This window comes from Protomyctophum bolini (genome assembly GCF_963924005.1).
Source record: "Protomyctophum bolini genome assembly, chromosome: 12".
Classification (NCBI taxonomy): domain Eukaryota; kingdom Metazoa; phylum Chordata; class Actinopteri; order Myctophiformes; family Myctophidae; genus Protomyctophum; species Protomyctophum bolini.
The window spans coordinates 9,949,586-9,968,864 of record NC_137873.1 but is presented as its reverse complement, the minus strand read 5'-3'; the positions used below and the strand labels follow the sequence as shown (position 1 = coordinate 9,968,864).

The 19,279-nt window shown below is 43.5% G+C and overlaps 1 protein-coding gene across 1 annotated transcript; it reads right to left on the bottom strand.

The window, feature by feature from the left end:
- Positions 1-296: 296 nt before the first annotated feature.
- LOC308325486 (vang-like protein 2) lies at positions 297-18,590 on the bottom strand. Its single transcript, XM_080777988.1, has 9 exons — positions 18,520-18,590; positions 11,750-12,128; positions 9,959-10,076; positions 8,692-8,892; positions 7,902-8,308; positions 5,427-5,560; positions 4,758-4,893; positions 3,731-3,974; positions 297-2,687 (listed from the first exon to the last, which is right to left on the bottom strand). Exons 2-9 carry the CDS (start codon positions 11,833-11,835, stop codon positions 2,427-2,429), a joined length of 1,587 nt encoding a protein of 528 aa, XP_080634114.1. The 5' UTR covers positions 11,836-12,128; positions 18,520-18,590; the 3' UTR covers positions 297-2,426.
- Between the last annotated feature and the right edge of the window lie 689 nt (positions 18,591-19,279).

Below are 19,279 nucleotides of genomic sequence, written 5' to 3'. Positions count from 1 at the left end.
TTTAGAAACCATCCTCCAAGGGACATCATCATTAGGCAGATTCTTTTTTAAACACGATTTTTTTTTACTGCAACTTTTCAGGACTAGAAAGCCTGCAGTTTTGATTAGCTTGTATTCCCCATCGATGATGTCACTGGAGGACGGTTTCTGAACTGCTCACATCCCTCCTATGAGACACAGACCGAGTAGAAAAACAATTGCGCCATTTTTTCATGATTAGTGAAACTAACTATTATAGACCTTCATTATATTATATGAAGATAGGTTGAATAATTAGTGACAAAACAGATCATGTGTATATGCAATTAAATGGTTTAATAGTGGGGGGAAAGATGGCTAACACACTATACAAGCTAGTTACCAAAAGGATCATGATACAAGACAAATCTACACATTTTGTTTTTCTTTACAAGCCACTTTTTTTTTTCTTCTTTTCTCTTTTTTTTCAAAAGTAAAAACATTCTGTAAATTGCATCATCATAACTTAGGCACCTTAAAAAAGTATAGAAAAACAAAGTCTGTATAAAAAAAAAGAAGAAAATAATGTGAACCGCAAACAATTCTAGCGTGCACGAGAAAGGAAAAGCAGCTTGATCGCTCGGTTGTAGAAAGAAAACGAAAAGAAATCCACCTCAGTTGTGGTCACTGTCCATTGGTACTAGTGTCATTGTTACAAGGAAATGTATTTGAAAAACATTCAAAGCAACCATCAGTCAGTCATAGTGTGTCTGAAACAGTAAACGTACATCTTCATGTTGCATTGAGCCTGATTTTGTTCTCATTCATATGTAGTGTCGCTTGCCAAAAATAGCAGATCTTCAACCTCACAGCGGTGAGCTTGTAGATCGGCTATGTTCGGCAAGGGACACCGGCGTAAACCATGCACAAAATCACATGTTAGTTAGCGTACATTGTGGTGGAGAGTGGTAAAAAAACCGAGGCTCTCTGTCTGACAAGAGTCTTTACTTGTAGAGAGATACGTTTCACACGCCGTCTGTAAGGCTGGGTGGGTGGATGGAGGAAGAGGCAGCATTTGTATTGTGCTTTTTGTCAACTTGTGGCTTTGTGGCACAACGCGGTGATATGCTACTACTACGACTGCCGATGACGTGCAGTGAGGAATACAATCACACGTCCAGTCTGGGGTAGTGGTGAGGGGGTTTAAAAAACGCGTAGAAAATGGAACCGTTAGAAGTCAGCTCATAGTCAAACTATGAACACTTGGTCTAGACTCCTTTCTTATGATATACATACAGTAGGTAAAAAAAACAGGAAGATCAGGATGAAACACCTGTTAAAAAACAGTGATATTATCTTTGAGTAATATCATTTTTTAAAGTCTTTATGGGCATTTTTTTGCCAAGAGGCCAGCATAGAATGAAATGAGAGACAATACAACATTGCCTCAGTCGAGAGACAACTTAGGAAAGCACTTCCTTTTTTCTTTTAAATAGATGCAGGAAGACATGCCAAGACAATTATAAGTCAATGCACATAATGCTACATTCTGTTATAATAATAATAATAAATGTCTCACACACACACACACACACACACACACACACACACACACACACATTCCATAAAAAATAAAATAACAAAAGGTCCTACACACTGGCAGGTAATGCGTTGAAGTCAAAGCCGTGTTTTGATTGGTCCATTCTTAAGACATCAGGAAGAGGAACCGAGAAGTGTGACACAATCCCCCTCTAGTGGTTAAAAGTGATGAGTCATCACAGTCCCGGAGTCCAGTGGTTACAGCACAATGCAACATTTGTTTTTAAAAGACACTCGAGTCCCTCTTTAGAACCAAAAGAAAAAGGGGAAGTGTTTTACAGCGCAACCTAACGACAAAGACTTTACAACACATGGTCCGGTCAAGGCAACAACGATATTCTTTCTTGTAGGAGGGGGAGTGAATCATGTAGCTTATGGCAATCTCTTCATGACAAAAGAAAGATCCATAACATTAATGATTCAGTGGGAAGATGGTTACTGATGGAGAGGTGGCATCTGTGGTCCGCCTCAGTGCTGGTTCTAGACCGATATGCACGTTGTATTGCCTGGACACGTGGCGTCGTCCCGTTCCCGACAGCTCCACAACCGAGCAGGAAGACGACGCGAGGCATCGGACGAGGACGCTTTTAAAGCAATGGTTCTCAAAGTGGCCCGTCCTCGAGGGGGATCCAGGAGGCCCCTGGCTATATTATTTATAGTTGGGAACCAAATGGACCCTTACACATTCGTAGAGTGAACATATCAAATGGAACCATCTGTACATTCCCAGAGTTATGCAGGTCCGTGGCCCAATGCAAACCAAAGTGGGGGTCCTTGAAATTAAAGTGATTTGAGAAACCACCGGTTTAGGATGCACCTTGAAACACCGGACGGGGATGCTCTTCCCTTCTCCTCACCGCCAAGTGTGTCTAGACAGAGGTCTCCGACTGCAGCCTCATGACAAACTTGTGACTCTTGGGGTCGATATACTCCTCCCCCAGGCGCAGGAAGGGGAGCGGCGTCACCGTGACGACCAGCGAGAAGTCGAGGCGCCGCAGCGAGAAGACCAGGCCCTGGCGCAGCGCCGTTGTCACAGGCTCCTCGCTAACTAGGGTCCACTGGCGCCCCCTGCCGTTCTCCCGCTGGTACTGCACGGTGGGACCAGGGTTGAGGTAGCGCTCAAGGAAGGCCTGGAAGAGACAGTAGGGACATTAGTCATCAATTATCATCATCAAGAGAGGTTTTGTTTAAAAAAATAAAAAAATAAATGCCATAGTACTGAAAGAGGCAGCAGTCTAGAAAAGCGCTCTGTATTTCCCAACATTTTATCCAAATAGGGAGATTGCACACACATTTCTTTATATTATTTTTATTCATAGTGGAAACATTATGACAGCTTCAGTGATGAACATTCCGTTTCCAATGCACTTTTTGAGTGGTGCAACCACTCCAAGGAACAGCAATGTCCGTGTGCACCCATGTGTTGGTTCACCTATGTGACGTTAATGAGCACCAGTGTGACTATTAGTACCAGTAGGGGCTCTGTTGTGCCAATAACAGAGAGACAGATAGTGCTGCACTGTTGCCTGCTAATGAGAGAGAGAGAGATGGGGGGGGTGCACCACTCAGTTCACACGGGGGTGATTTTTTTTTCTTCACTTTGCAAACAGACAAACAAGCATTTCGGATTAAAAAGAGTGTTAAGCAGTAGAACTGTTAATAATGTATTATTAATGGAAATGGAAAGAAAGGATAAAGAGAAAAAAGTGCGTCACAGAAGGGGACATTCGGTAGGCCAATCAGAGGCAATGTAAACGTTTGTTTTCTCATGCCAATAAAGCTCCTTTGAACTTTGTCACTTTGAGTGGCAGTGTGTCTTCCGCACTTCCACTTGACTTCCACCTTCCCTGCGATATAGGTCGCTTCAATGAACTGCAGTGGCCAATGAGCAGCCAATCTAGGCTTTTACATCTATGGATGTGATATTGATGACATCAGAGCACTGTAGGAACCCCCTCCCCCTTTTGACAGCATGGCGCAGGTTCCATGCGGCTCCAGACTGTACTTCCAATTACTGACTGGCTGCACAGGGAAGCCATGCTGTAGTTAGACCCTGTCCTGTTTTGCTGGATGTCTGGCAATCTTTTCTAATACAGGTCTCAAAGCTGCTAAAATATGGGCATAAATCACACAAATACTACAATAAAATAAGATAAATGATGAGGCGGCTCACCTTTGGCGTCATGTTGTGAGTGATGCAGAACTGCAGGTGGGTGAGGATGCTCTCCATGCTGTGGAAGGGCTGCTGCTTGGTGGTCCTCAGGTACTTCTGCATGGCGCGCGCCATGGGGGCAAAGATGGCCTGGGCCGCCTCCCGCGGGTCCATCACCTCCCGCGGGTGTTTGGGAGACGAGGCCACCTCGTCCTCATGGAGCCGCTTGATGTGCGTGAAGGCCTCTTCCACGGCCACCACCAACCTGCAGTGAGGGCACGGACACAACTGGAGGCATCAATATCCCACTGAGCAATAGTCGGCTATTAGACTAAAAATGAAGGTTTTTTTTTAGCGGTCTAAGCTTAGACCGCTAATTAGAAGTTGATTAGAAGTTTTTTAAACGTCTATATATAGAAGTTGAAACGGCTTGTTTCAACGTCTAATCTAAGCCAAGGCCGATAAAAAAAAACTTTCATGTGTCACACGTGTGGCTGTTAAATCAATATCTGAATCACAGCTGTGCCAATACCAGTTTCATATTTATTTGGCATTTGAGCGACGGACAACCATTTGATGAGATTTAGCCTGTCAGACCCTATTGTGTTTTGTCCACAATTCCATGCTGTATTGATGTTGGTACCATAGCAAATGTTCATAAAAATAATTCTTCTACATTCTCTATTATTGTGTGTAGACTTTTTGTAAATAATGCAGATGTTTAACAATAACAAATAACTCTTGAGTGTAAAATGAAACCAAAGGATCCATTTGGTATAGCCTGACACTGAATTTTCATTTTGTTTCACTGAATCTCCAGAACATATTTTTTCGCGCGTGGCTAGCGATTCAGGGCTGGAGCCAGGCTACATTTGGTTACCAACTCTCCATCATTTAGTTGGGGACCACCTGGAATCACTTTAAGAACCACCGGTGGTCCTCGGACCACTGGTGAAGAACCACTGAACTAAATGGTGTCTCAGTGGTCTCGAGTGGCAGGCAATTACCAAACAGCACCACATTAATGAACATGTCTTTTGGGTCTGACCTGGACTTGCGCTTGCGGACTCTTCGGTCGTAGTCTGCTTCTTCGTAGTAGAACTCGTTGTGGGAGTTATCTCTTCTTCTGGCAGCGGCTGCTATCATGGCCCGGGACTGGCCCGTGGAATTATTGGTGGTGTTCTCTGAAAGAGACATAACATATTATAGAATGAGACAGTCAAGTCGGTGTGAGCCGGAGCATTCAGAACGCTTCAGGGCAACTTGCAATTAATACCACAGCAGAGCACACTTTCCTTGAAGAAAGCATCACTCCAATAGTAAGAAGTGATTGTACTGAGTGGCTAGGAGGAATGGATGAAATGAGTGGTAAAACTGTTATCAGTTTGTATAATATGGCTTTAGAATGTTCAATGTACATACATTGACTGAGGCCATCTTTCTCTTGTATGTCTTTCACTGAAAAGAAGCACCTTTGTCCATGTGTGTCAGTGTACATGTCATGACGCATCTGTACCGAGTGCCAATGAACATAATACTATGTCTCTGTAGTCTGTACCATGTACGGAACAGAACAGAACCACCATCTGGAGACAACTGTTCCTTATATTAGCCATAGCATCTTAATAACCTGCTGACCTCGCATTCAAATTCTAAAGAGCAACTAACTGATCCGATTGTAAAGAAATGACATGAGAGGTGTGGTGCTCTAGTTTACCATCCAGGGAGTAGACTTTGAAGCCGGTCATCTTTTTGGAGAGTATGGACTTGGGCAGGTTAACCAGGGCTGGGTTGTAGACGGTGAAATCACTGTAATAACGGTCGAGCACCCAGACAGACGCCCGTTGGATACTGAAAATACAAGAAATACGGACACAATATTAATAAATAAAATGTAACAATATTTGGCAGCATTGGTTCTGCAGTGCAACTTCCACTCCACGCAAAGATCACTTTCTCAACTTTCTAACAATGCTCAAGAAAACAGATTAAAGACTTACAGGAGGTCAAATGTTAACCATTCACTGAACCAACACAATAAAATAATCAATGGCTTTTAGTTTTATTATTAACCGTTTTAACCACTTAAACCGTATAATTAGTTCACCGCAATCCAAATGGATTTATTAGGCCTCCTCTTGTTTTCACTCTAAACTAAATATCTTGTCAAGTCTGTAATCTAGCCCACCAGAGGGCGATGAAACCACTGATCATTTTGAAGATTTTACCAAGGCTTGGTTATTGCAGAAATTCATGTCTAAGTTGTCAGACAGATGAATGTGTTGAGGTTTCAACAGCTTTAACAGACAAAGCATAGTTGCGCTGCCTGTACACGCTACCCACAAAAAAGGAATAAATACAGGAGAAAGACTCAAGGACCCACCCCTACAAAAACACTCTCATGCCAAAATACTTGAGGATACACTTCCTCTCTGATTCATCCTCTTAGTATTCATACACATGTCTAAAAAATACAAATATACAGAATGATGCCAATTTACACACAGACACGTCTAGTCTATCAGCGGTACAATTTCCACAACCAGGCACACAAAAGGCTAATATTGACTGTAATTTCAGCAGTAAGCACTCCTTTTTTTGATTGTGAAAAATGTGGTTTCGGAGCGGGAAAATGTGTGATCCAAGACAAACCCCTATGACATAGGGCTTTGTCTTGGATCATACATGCACTTTACCGCTCATTTGACAGCCAGACAGTCACATCAGCCAAGCCCAATATTCGAAATTTCTTACGACATCGATATGTCCTGATTGTGAACCCCTTTCAACCTGGCGTCCCCATCTTGGGCATTTCAATATAGGTTCCGTCTATGTTATATTATGGACTTATTTAGCAATATATATAGCAAAAGGTTATTTGTGTTTATCTTTATTTAACTCATGTTCTCAAATGAGAAGTTATTTCCAATGATAAGAAAAGGTTGCACTCTTCGACAAAACATTGGTCAAAACGTCTAGCAGTCGTGGTCGCACTCACACTCGTGATCGGACCAAAAGATCTGGCATCGTTTGAGCTCTACTATTAAAAGTTTAATTTCTACTAAGGAATAATATACCAAACACAATTCAAAAACTGCACGTGCATATTATTCCGTACATTCCATCTATTCTTTGTAAAGAAACATCATGCAGCACTTGCCCTAGCCTCGACGACCTTACAGGGTATGCAAAGGCTGAATGTATGTAATTTAGACAGAAGACATAGAACTCTATAGTGTAACTGTATACTCATAGTGTCAATGTACAGATATTCTACTGTTAGACGGATGTTAGGTTCTTATCTTACATAGTTGTGATTATTGATGACTATTTCTATTGCTAAATTCCTGCCGACTGTAAATCGCTCTGGATTAACAGGTTTGCTGCATAACCGTTTTCCACGCTATTTAGTGTGGCAACCAGACTATTGTTATTGTAAATGAGCGATACTTTGCTGCACTACTCCTCCCACAGTTTCGCACACACTCGGGCCATATGTCAAATTGACCGGCTTCATCGGGAATCGTGGGCTTGTATTTTGCTAAGAGATCCATTGTATAGTTTAATTGATATTAATTAATTAGTTCTCCATAGACTTATAATGGGGAAATCGAAGACTAAATGTAAGTATTTTTTTTCCATTGGAGACTGTAAGCGCCATATTTACAAGACTTGGGAGGGAGGTTCATAATAATTATGAAAATTAATTGAAAAGGAATTACATCAGTCGGCCTCATGGTGGCGCTATAACAGCCCACTTTACGTTTTTCCCTGTAACTCTTTGAACCGTAAGTCGTAAAATCTAATTTTCTTGGGTCATGGTGCATTTCCACATATAGGCCACGCCCATTTTCGTCAGGAAAGAAATTCCTGCTAATTTGAATTTTCTCCAAAACACACTTTTGGCTCCTCCTCCTACAGATTTTGTCCAAATCTCACAAAAATCGTCCTCTTTAGACAGTCCTTGCCCGGATCAAGGAAGTGGCCTTTTTGTCGGCTCAATAACAAATCATTGGAGTGTTTTCAAGCAGATTTTCATGGATCAAAGCCGCAAATACTTGGGCGTATGCTCCAAAGGTAATTAAACAATCCCGGCAGCCTCTGTATATTGGATATAATAATTCAAAGCCGTCAACGTGTTAAGAGCGTTTGCTAAATGTCTAAATTGTATGCAGCGTCACAGTCAACCGACCTGAGGTGGCCAATGTTGTAGAACCTGCTGGCGCCGTCCGTGGTGCGGACCACCTTGAGGCAGAAGGCGGGCTGCAGGTGCCTGACCTCCAGCAGCACCAGCGCCAGGTACTGGATGAAGAGCAGCGCGTCCACCAGCGACGCCGCGTACTCCACGATGCCACGGTAGTCCCTCTCGCGGGGCTCCAGCACACGCACGCCGTAGAACAGCCAATAGGACGCCACGAACAGGAACACCAGCACCATGAGCAGGCAGCGGAAGACGAAGAAGCGCGGCAGGGTGGCGCGCGGCGGGCGGAAGAACAGAGCCCACGACGAGATGAGCAGCACGAGCAGCTTGAAGGCGAGCGACACGTAGAGGCCCTCGCAGGGCGTGCCGCACGGGTCCAGGGTGTCACGCCACAGCACCTGTGGCACAGTGGTGGGGAACATTTACTACACTTCTTCACTAAAAGTATCAATACTGCAATGTAGAAATACTACTGTTAACGATTGTACTTAAAGTAACTAAAAATAGAAAGTACTCATTATGCAGAGGGTCCCATTTCACAAGTTGTATGTATAAAATCTTTGAAAATAGCAGATCTACAATCTTACAAGCTTGTATTTTCAAATGGCCAAGAAATCTAAATAGGGCTGGTTAATGTACATTTTGTAATAATTAAAATCTACAAAGTAAAAGTGTAATGGAATAGAAGTAAAGGTATTGGAAATACTAAAGTACAAACACTGCAAATTTGTATGCAAGTACAGTACTCAAATGTACTTAATTCCTGTCCAGAAGCACTGACCTGCGGCAGCACCAGGAAGGCCAGAGGGGTGACCAGGGCGAAGAGGCTCAGGCAGCAGCCCAGCACGGGGCCCAGGAAACGCTTGCATTCCAGCGGCGTGGACTCATCCAGCTCCTTGGAGACGCGAGTCAGGTCCTCGTTGGACACGCTGTCCACCGACGTACCCGTGACCACCGTGGTGGTCTCGCCCCAGTTGTCATCCTGTAAGGATGACGGGAAAGAGAGAAAGAATGAGCATGGTGTGTGTGTGTGTGGAGTCTATTAACCACTACTAGTAGAGTTCTCAAATTCTGCCCGAACTCGACCCTACCCGACGTTTTTGGGCCAGGCCCAAAATGTATGCTAAGTAGTCTAACTTTATTCGGGTATATTTAGTTTTAGTTTGTCGCTGTCCGACGGAGCGACAATGGACAAAACTCAATCTGAAATCGCAGATCAAAAAACGGCAAAAGTATCCAGTTTTCAAGATGTTTTGGGCATTAACTCTGGAACGGAAGGTCCAATCGGCTCAGTCTAAAGCTTGTCGGATGTGACTTTGAGGACATTGGGCGCATAATGACACCTTTTTGGGGTTTGAGCCTAAAAGTATGGTAATTGTTTGGGCCAGGCCAAGCCACTGGCCAGCCCAGTATGGCCACTACACAGGGTCTGATGTGAACATCCTGTAAACTACTATGACTGAGAACAAGATGGGTGGCCTCAATGTGGATGTAGGACTTCATGTGGCCAGTCTACGACATCAGTCATCTTCTATGGCGTCACAGACTACTGTGACAGCAGTTTTTATCAGAGCCATATTTGTTTGGGGAAGGTTTCAGTATAAACTTCCAAATAAAAATTCTAAAATGTTCTGGATTATAACATCCTTTGCCTACCAGGCCAGGAGTGTGTACAATAATGTTGGTGCTCATCTGTCCAGTGGTTCATGAGCTTAGCTCCGGTCTCTCTCTCCCTCCCCCCATACGCTGTAAAAATGTGCACTCACTGTATACCATATTTCTCATTGGTTCTCAAACCACGTTCTTTTGTTCATGAGACACAGTTTATATAAGCTACTTTCACTATCATACCAGCAAACTAATTACATTTTAAGAATACAATAAGATGACCAATGGTGGCAAGTAAACTAAACAAACATTTTAACCACACCCAAAATGTAACGGCATTAATTTTAATTTGTGGTCATTCCTGAGTGACCACGGTGGGTGCCATGCTCTAGGCACTGACGACTTAATTGTAATAGAGTTAACACGCTCAAGTGACTGACCCGGTCATCTCCGCGGGTTGACTCTGCGTCCAGCAGTGGCTCTCCAGGAGCTTGTATGGTGACGGACTTGTCCCCACGGCTGCTGCCGTCTCGACTCTTTGAGCGATGCTTGTCCCTCCTAGCAGACGCATACAGAACAGAGAAAACATAAGCCTTTAGACTGGAGGTTTGTTAGAACAACTGATTGACCCTGTGTCGCTACACTTCCATCTGGTGTTCATTCTACCACAGTAAAGCCAAAAGCTAATTTCCACATGTGCCAACGATAACGTTTCTATTCTGACTTACTTATATTAGCTGCAACATTTTACCACTTCCAGGCTTTTTGCCGACATGCCTACAAGTGTGTAGCAGTCTGCTCCAAGGACAGGTAGGAACTAGCCAACATCAGCTTAATACTCTAATGCGGTGCAACGGACCATTACACTTATCTAGGCATGCACTGTACATGCAGTACGTGCGGTGGTATATGAAAACTGGGCTATACACAGGCAGGCACTTGACAAGAGCTTAACAGTATAGCCCTCAAATTATGACACCTAAAAGATTTGATGGTTGGAGTGAAAATACTACAATTTTACAACGTTTTACTCCCCAGACACTGAAATTAACCACAATCTACTACCCATTTTATGTCCTCTCTCAACGGAGTGAGGTAATTGAAACTTTTAACACCTAGAATTATGTCCTGGGTCTCCGGTGTGGGAAATAAAACAGTATATACTGCTCATTAAGAGGGAATCCACATTTGTCCAGCTTATGAGGTTACGGGAAGGCTACTAGAGATTCCTATAACTTGCAAATCTAGGACAGTGGTTCTCAAAGTAGGGTCCAGGGACCCTCAGTGTTTCTTGAGGGGGTTCCAAATGGACCATTACAGGGTCTGCAACTGAAGACGGTACAAATGCGTCCATTTGGTGCCATTAGCACACAGTCAAGAGTTATGGTGGTCCTTGAAATTAAATAGTTTGAGAACCACTAGTATAGGAATAAAGAAAATAAAGAATCCATCCAATAATTATTGTTAAAGTGCAGCTACAAGTCAACTGAAAGATTCAAAATATTACTGTAAATTAAATATCATCATGTGATAAATGATGTGGAATGGGAATGATGGCATAGACTGGCAGACTAGCCGACACCGATACCTGGTACTGGTATCGGAACAACTCCAGCCACTCCAACCAGTAGGTGTCCTTCCTGACACCAGGGTGTAAGTTTCTCAATGGAAGTGTGGGGAGACCACCCTCAACCCTATGACTGTGTTAAACTACTTTACCATACAGGTTGGTTGAATAATGTTTTATTCATTAAAATAAAGATTGCAGCTTTAATATCTTAAGAGCTTAGTTCAACAACTTGAGACCACCTTCTGACAACCTGTAGGGAGACACATCTGCATCTTTTCAGTCCGTTTTAAGCAACAGAGGGTAGGTAATAAATTATATATATATATATATATATACACTGTACATACACACTGTATAAATACATGTTTTTGATTTGTTTTTTAATCTGCTGTCCCTATCAACAACATGATCGGAGAGTAAAGAGTGAGATTTCTTTTAAATGTGTGTGTGTGTGTGTGTGTGTATTGGGAGAGAGACAGGGGGAGACATGCAGCAAAGGTCGTTAACGGGACTCAACCACGTGACACGCTGTCAGGCCAGAGCCTGTGGTATGCGCCTGGACCACTAGGCCAGCGGGCACCCCGTGTGTGTGTGTGTGTATTTAACAGAGAGAGGGGGAGACAAAGGGAAAGACAGTGAAACGGATGTCTTGTGTGCATACCTGTGCTTGCGGGAGCCGCGGGAGTGCGAGGACTTGTAGGAGTAGCCAGAGTACTGTGACTCATTGTCCATGTCGCGAGACGGCATTGAGCGGGCTCCACGGATCCTGCCTCCACCTCCTCCGGGGCCGCGGGGCTGCTCGCCCACTCCTCCTCCCAGCTGGCTCTTGCGCTCAGTGATGGACTTGGCAGAGAGCGCCAGCGGCAGCTTGAGCAAGTCAACCCTACTCCTGAGGGAATCTATCTTGGAGGCCGACGACGGGGGAGGGGGGAGAGGGGAGGGGGGCTAGGAGAGGGGGAGTCCGGAGGAGAGGGGGATGGGGGGGGTCAGGAGAAAGAGAGGTGAGAGATGAGGTGGGAGAGCGCCGAGTTAGCCAGGACCTGGGAGAGAAAACAAACACAATAGAAACTGTAAGTGACAAAACACAAAAGAATAGTGAAAATACAATCAAAGCAATCTTCTAGCTGTTACAGCTGCTTGTTTTTCTAAGGCTGTTTTGAAAGGTTTCGCCTATGACATGCCCAAAATGCAGACACCAGGTTGAAAGTGGTCAAGTCTCACATATACAGCTCATCTGTTTCACAAACACGGCCATGGTCACCTCTGCATAACATCACTGCAGCTGACAGATAAGACCCAACCGAATTAGCAGCCAATTCTTGCAGCTTTGAAAGCTAACGAAGTTTCTTAAGTGACAAACTAGGTTAGCGTCCGATTTGCTACACGAGGCCAGTTCCCGAAAACCCCCTGTACACATACAGAGTCCCCCCCATACCATTTGTATGCATCAGCGATATTCCCAGTAGCTGTTGCGCCTGTAATGCAAGTCATGAACCATATGGAACCAATCGTGTCTGACCCAGCCTTCTTGGTTTTAGTCACACAAGAACATGGAGGCGGGAGTGCAGTGACCAACATGGCTCACAATGCTGTGTTGTGTCTCATTGGAAACATATGACATTTCTTGTTCATGAAAATAGCTTTCCGTGTAAAGAATAAAAGCAGGTAAATGCAGCATTTTAGAAACAAATCCTTGATTACAAAATACTACATGAATGCATTTTTATGTCTCCGTCACTTTTAAAATGATAAAACTAAACGACGCAATCTGTCAAGAACTTACGTTTTTAAGACATGTTTATTTGCATCAACTATCATGGAGCATGTGTTTTTACAGTAACCATCAAGTGCATCTGCTTTACTAGTGGCAGTGTATAAGGGCTCGCTAATCAGCCAGTTATGATGACTTCACAGAACTGAGAACTCTAATGTTGACAAATAACTCTTGTACCTTACAGCCAAACTCAATTATTTTCATTATTATCGTTATTATTTTGAAATGGGTGCCTCATTGCCTTCATAGTGTACTCTATACCAAATTATCTAGTGGATGACATGCTAGGATCATCTTTGTGGCACAATTACAGTATATTCATCAATATAAATGTGTCTTGTGGTAATCTTTAATTATTGGCATAAATTTACAGGGAAAGTAACAAATACGCATATAACTTATAAAACAATATTGCTAAGTGAGACCCAATGTCTACATCCAGGTACAGAGCTGTCCCCCAGTCCCTAATAAGCCTGACGTCATGTTGTACCCATCGCTCTGTGCCAATGGCAGACATCGACGTTTCCACAGTGTCATCAGAGCGTGCTGGAATAGACGTCTTCCAGGTCAGTTGTCACACCGACAAAAACATAGCGAGCCCCGTCGTCCAGCAAACTGCCTAGCCCCAGACACAATGACAGCCATATTGGATTACTGTGTTTTCACCATACTTGTTTGCCCCCCCATCTCACATTCCCTCCCACGCTACCCGCGTCCCCCGGGTGACGGAGGCCTCTTCGCTGCTATGGGGATGAAAGAAGGTGTTCAGCTGGAGGCGGATTGGTGGTTGACAGTTGCCATGGGGATCTGACCTTATGACGCCCCTCCACAACTTAAGAGATGATGCCCCCACCCCACAAACAAAGTGTTTACTTGATTGATGTCGGGCTGTCATATGCTGGTTAATTGATAAAGGGTGGGTGTGGTTGTTTGACTTTGATTGGGACATGGAGGTAGAGTCACTGTGTGGTGATGTGCATTGGTGAGTGTGGAACATAGAACCCGGGCTGGGGAACATAGAACCTGGGGAACATAGGTATGACCCCCACTAGACTGCCATGATACTCAGACAAGAGCCTATAGTACATTGGAAGTTCCATGTGGGATTTGTTCACAGAAAGAAGTGTTGTTGTTTGTATAAATGTACATCTAGACTTGTAACCAGATTATGCTACGGTATCGTGCACCGAAGATAGCGGATGTACAAGCTTACGGCATCTCACGGGCACGAGTCGCTGTGAGCTTGTAGATCGTCTATTTCCGGCACGCGACACGGGTATTAGTATAAATCAAGCTTCAGCATGTGTCAACAGACAGTACCACATACACCACTAGACAGCCAACCAGTAACCAACAGCTCCCGTCTCATGCTAATAAGAACTCAGTCCAGACCACAAAGCTTGAATGGATAGAAAGACCACTTGCTATCAAGCCATAGAACCCATATTTGGCATAGTCAAGATAGCTTCCAGCATAATTTAATTTTACTTAATTGACCACATGATGTCTTTGTCGTTCCAATGAATCAGCTTTTTCAGTCTATTTACGCATGGCTATTACCATGACAGCAATACAGAAGATTCAATGGCAGCCATTAACTGTTCACAAACAGTGGATTGTGATTGTGAATAGGAATATCCATTGCAGTCAAGTTCTTTGTACTACTCACTGTTGAAACATTCAGGCTATATGTTACCACTACTTTTGGATAAGGCATATACATTATGGACACACGAGAAACAGGAAAAATCAGGCAATAACAAAAGGAAATAATGATGAATTATTTTCTGGATCTTTCCTGTTAGGCGCGTCAGTGTATAACATATGTGGCTGTCAAAATGCTGTGTGTAAAATCAGTAAATCACTAGTTCCTCTACTAGTGCCTCACTCGTTCACTCTTTCTCTCCCTCTCACATGTAGACAAAGGTCTAAAGGTGAACTTGTATAACGATAAAGGCACAGGCGTCAAAAGAGACTGGAGATCGCTAGTACGTTTATAGCTCTGCCAGCTAAGTACTAAGTAAGTACCTAGCAGGGCAGATGTAGGCCTGACAGCTACAATACAGTACAGTACATTGGTGGATGCTTTCATCCAAACGCAGCATACTGTACATTATAAATGACCATGAGTGAATACACTTAATGAGTGGTCTCACTCTCAAACCCCTAAATGCTGAAGTGTGCCATGCTACTGTACCTGTTTTACATCACAGAACAATATCAACTGAAAACTGCACTACACCGCTTGCTCGGAATATGTCCATCTGTCAGTTAGCTTTTGTCGCTGAGGAGGATATAGCAGAACACTTGATCTGACAAGGTGTGGTCTGGTGGAAGGATGGATAATGTTTCCTTCCTATTCATCCTAGCGTCCTATGGCCTACTTAATGAACTATACTGGGACTCAGTTCATCAACGTAGACCACCAGTGTACATAATCGTCACTGTCGGGCCGGAACCTCCTATATCGCCATATTTCATCATGTATATTTCATACCTTGTCATATGACATGTCGTATGTCATATTGCACTGCTGTGGAAAGAAGTAACGATGTGACCCGTTGTTTTCTTTTCTTTTTTTTTAAGATATTTTTGGGACTTTTTGCCTTTATTGATAGATTTTTTACAGTAGTTAGACAGGAAAGGGGGAGAGAGATGGGCAGGAAGACACGCAGCAAAGGCCGTCGTGATCGGGACTCGAACCTGCGACAGCTGGATTACCAGCCTAGGTGCCTGGACCGCTCGGCCAGGCACCATATGCAAGAGATTTCTTTCATATACTGACACCAGGGGTCTGTCTATAAGTTTTATAAATATTTCACCAATGAAAAGTATTAAGAAGTGTTGAGACTCACTTAATAACTCCATTGGAACATAGGTTAATTTATTTTCATTTCCTGATCAAATGTTCCCAACAAAACTATGTTTAAGACATAGATACAAGACTTCTGCCCTGTTATTAAAGACAAATTACATGATTACATCTAGCACTCAGGCGTACATTAGTTCTATATAAATTGTGCACTGTGCAGACGTTTTTAAGTTGTCTGCCTCAAATTCCTCAATGTGTGATTTTGTTTCTGCAATAGTAATTGTGTTCTATAACTGACAGTTACGTACTATAATTTAGTCTTTTGTTGTTAGTCCTGCATTAATTGTAGGGCTGTCGTCGCACCATGGGCCATGATTTAAACATGCTCCTCCCTCCCAGCACAGTAAAGCCCTGTTATAGGGCAATCATCTTTAACAAAATAAACAATGATGTCATCGCTACGGTCTACTCAGCACTTCAGGGGATCTCAGCACTTCAGGAGATTAACCATGTCCCTGTATCCGTGTTCCTGATCAAAATAAATCCCTGATAAAAGCATTCTGACAGCAAAAGCCTGACTTACACGAATCACCACCTTGTTCACCCTTTTCTGCACAAGAGAGATGAATCCAACTGTATTCAGCTAGCTATACAACCTATCAAGCGACCTGACTGAGCCTGTGTCTGTGTGGTCTAAGATTAGACACATGATGTCTGCCTTGATGCTAGCCAACTAGTGCCATGGCTGAAGGCAACACTTGGCCGAGGGAGTGTAAACCATTAAGCACACCTCATTACCCGATGGAGAGATGATAAATGTATTCTGTGTGTGCAATGACTGGAAAAGAGTAAAAGACCAAGCCATATATCCTGCCACTTCTAAGAGGAGACTTGTCTCATAATCACGTGTTTTAGGGGACCATTATGCTGCAAACAAATGGTACAAACAGTGCAAATCATCATCCACATTCCACTGTGCCAAAAAACTTGATTCTGTCTTCAGTCTTTAAATTTACCAGCCCCATATTTTCGGAGAAGCTGCTGGAAGTGAGCCAGCAGCTGCCACGGCAGAAAAGCAATCTGGGCCATCTCTGAAATGACATGCTCCATCCTAAAGCCATTTGAGGGCCTGGAATACCAACTGTGAAAATAAGCATGCACTCTGCCGCTCCAGCGGGGAAAGGGGCAGATCACTGTACAAAGGCCACACACACACACTGACCACCACCCACTGTTCTCTACGCAGTGAAGCCGGTGAAAACTAGTCTCAAAAGACAACTGCTGCCGTCAACCTTTGCGCCCACATGGCCAGCAAAATGGAGCAGGTGTGACTGTGTGTGAACTGTGAAGTGTGTGTGTGTCTGTTGTGTACTGATCTATTAGGGTGTGGTTGAAACAACAAGGCTGTGTGTCCTCTGCTGAGTCTTGTGATTTCATTTGGAGGGGGCAAAACTACATAACAGCCCATAAAGCACTCTGTCACCACATCGGAAAACAGTATTCCAATGACACGAGGTGGCACTGGCCCGGCAGTAGTATCAGATATTATGGGCCAGAAGCCAGGCCACTACTGCGCTGGCTTGTTTAGAAAGCCACAGGCAATATTGTCTTGGCCAATAGCCCAGAGGAACTACTCCTCCTGTACAACAAGCTATCAAGTAATCTCAAGTCTGCAGGAGCAGACGAAGAATGGGTTTGAAAGGACTACATTTCGTGCCAAATGTGTCTAAATAAATGAATAAACAAATACAGGTTCAAGTCAACTAGACAAAATTGTGAGATCTTAATAATGACCCTCTACATGGGCTCGCTTAAGTGCTGATGATGCACACCACCAATATTTAGCCTACTGTACATTTAAACACCAAAATCTTACCAAGTCATAACTGCTGTTGTGATGTAGGTCTGTGAATTTACAGTTCCCTTTTAACTGTGTCACTTATGTAGCAAAGCAACACAATGTAGCAGCACACATTACGATACAATGCAACAGCACACATTAGGATACAATGTAGCGGCACATTAGGATAAAATGTAAAAGTATGGGATACAGTGTGATAAAGTGTGCTATACTGTATCCTAAAAAAATATCTGTATCATAATGTAGCAGCACATACAGATACAACATTATTTGAAACAAGGCAGGCTCAGGCAGCAATTATCAAGAATCCTGATCAATAATTGAACAAAAGCCAAGGCCACAAAAGGACTACAGAAGACTAGACATCAGTTGTAACTAGCATTTAGCAATGACTAGAAAATTAAGATTTTGGTGAGATTTCTAAAAACTCTTCATATGGAGGGGCTTGTGGGGAGACAATGGGCGTCAGGCCCCGGGGTGTCGCGTACCACCAAAACCAATGATCCCACAGATCGTTTCGCTTTCACCCCCTTTCTTTTCCTTCTCGGGAATGGATCGCTCTGCTGAAACTAATGAATGGATGGACACCCGCACCAACCAACCTCTCTCCCTTAAAAAAGATCGCAACGCTAGGCCTCCATTAAATCCCAATGCTTTCATTGACCCCTTTGTTGTACCTTTTCCATTCCTCTGGTCACGTTTAAACATGTATATCGTGTCCCCTCGTAATAGAAGAATGTGTCCAGAGAGCTACGTGGCCTCGGTGGGGAGAGAACAACAATAGGGCCTATTAGAGGGTCCGAAACTTCCCTGCGACCACAGCCAGCGTCTCTTCACGACTATTGTTTGGGAAAGAAACCGTGAGACCCCCCGCCCAAAACTTCCCGTTTACTTCGCGTCTAACATTCGGTACAAAATACTGTCCGGACTAACATGTACACACAGCGCTACGGTACAGTTTGAACACACCAAAATGCTACTTACTTTATTATTATTCCACCAGGTCCATTCAAGAGGTGTTCTTCTCACTTTCCACTTCTTTCACTCAACCGTAACATCGGTGCGCTGGCCACGCCCCCAATTCATCTAGGCCCCTCCCCCGGCCTCCCTCGAGGTTTTTCTTCAAAGGTAGTCTGAATCCCATAGCCTGGAGGGACGCTCGCGCTGTGATTCGTTATTTATAGTAGTCATGGAGACAACAATAATCTACTGTGCGTGTAATGAACTAGCCCGTTAAGTCTGGATAAGATATTCTATTCTATTTGTAAACGTAGCAACTAGCAAGGTTTATCTATTAATTGAGAAGTAATTCAAGTTTAATATATCTATTCTTGGCGAATGACTACACTACACCCAACACAATCTTTCTTTCATGTGGACTGAGTAAATGACAGGCTGCTCTCTGCTCTGTCAGTGTCACGGTCAATGTAGGTGGTGTTGTCCAGATTAATATATTAATGTGTACAATATTGTATGCTCGCCAGTTGCTCGACAACAAACTAGCCAGTCACAACGCGAATGTTCCTCCGGGCTATGGGCTTTAGAAGCTGCCAGGATCAGTGGCTTCTTCAAAATCAGACTATTTATATGAGACAGACAAGACCATACAGGCAGCTATATATGGCAGACCATACATTTTCTTAAATGATGTACTGTCCTACATTCAATACGCCAATAAACGCAATCACAAATAATGTAGATCTCAGCAAAATGGTTTGTGTTGATCAACAAGTGGGCTGGGAGT

Bases quoted from the DNA above. Each gene is read 5' to 3' on its own strand.
- LOC308325486 (XM_080777988.1), bottom strand. From the start codon at position 11,835: ATGCCGTCTCGCGACATGGACAATGAGTCACAGTACTCTGGCTACTCC. The intron at 4,894-5,426 runs GTAAACTAGAGC...TGTCTCTTTCAG, and splicing joins CAAAGTCTACTCCCTGGATG to AGAACACCACCAATAATTCC. The intron at 2,688-3,730 runs GTGAGCCGCCTC...TGTCTCTTCCAG, and splicing joins CTCACAACATGACGCCAAAG to GCCTTCCTTGAGCGCTACCT.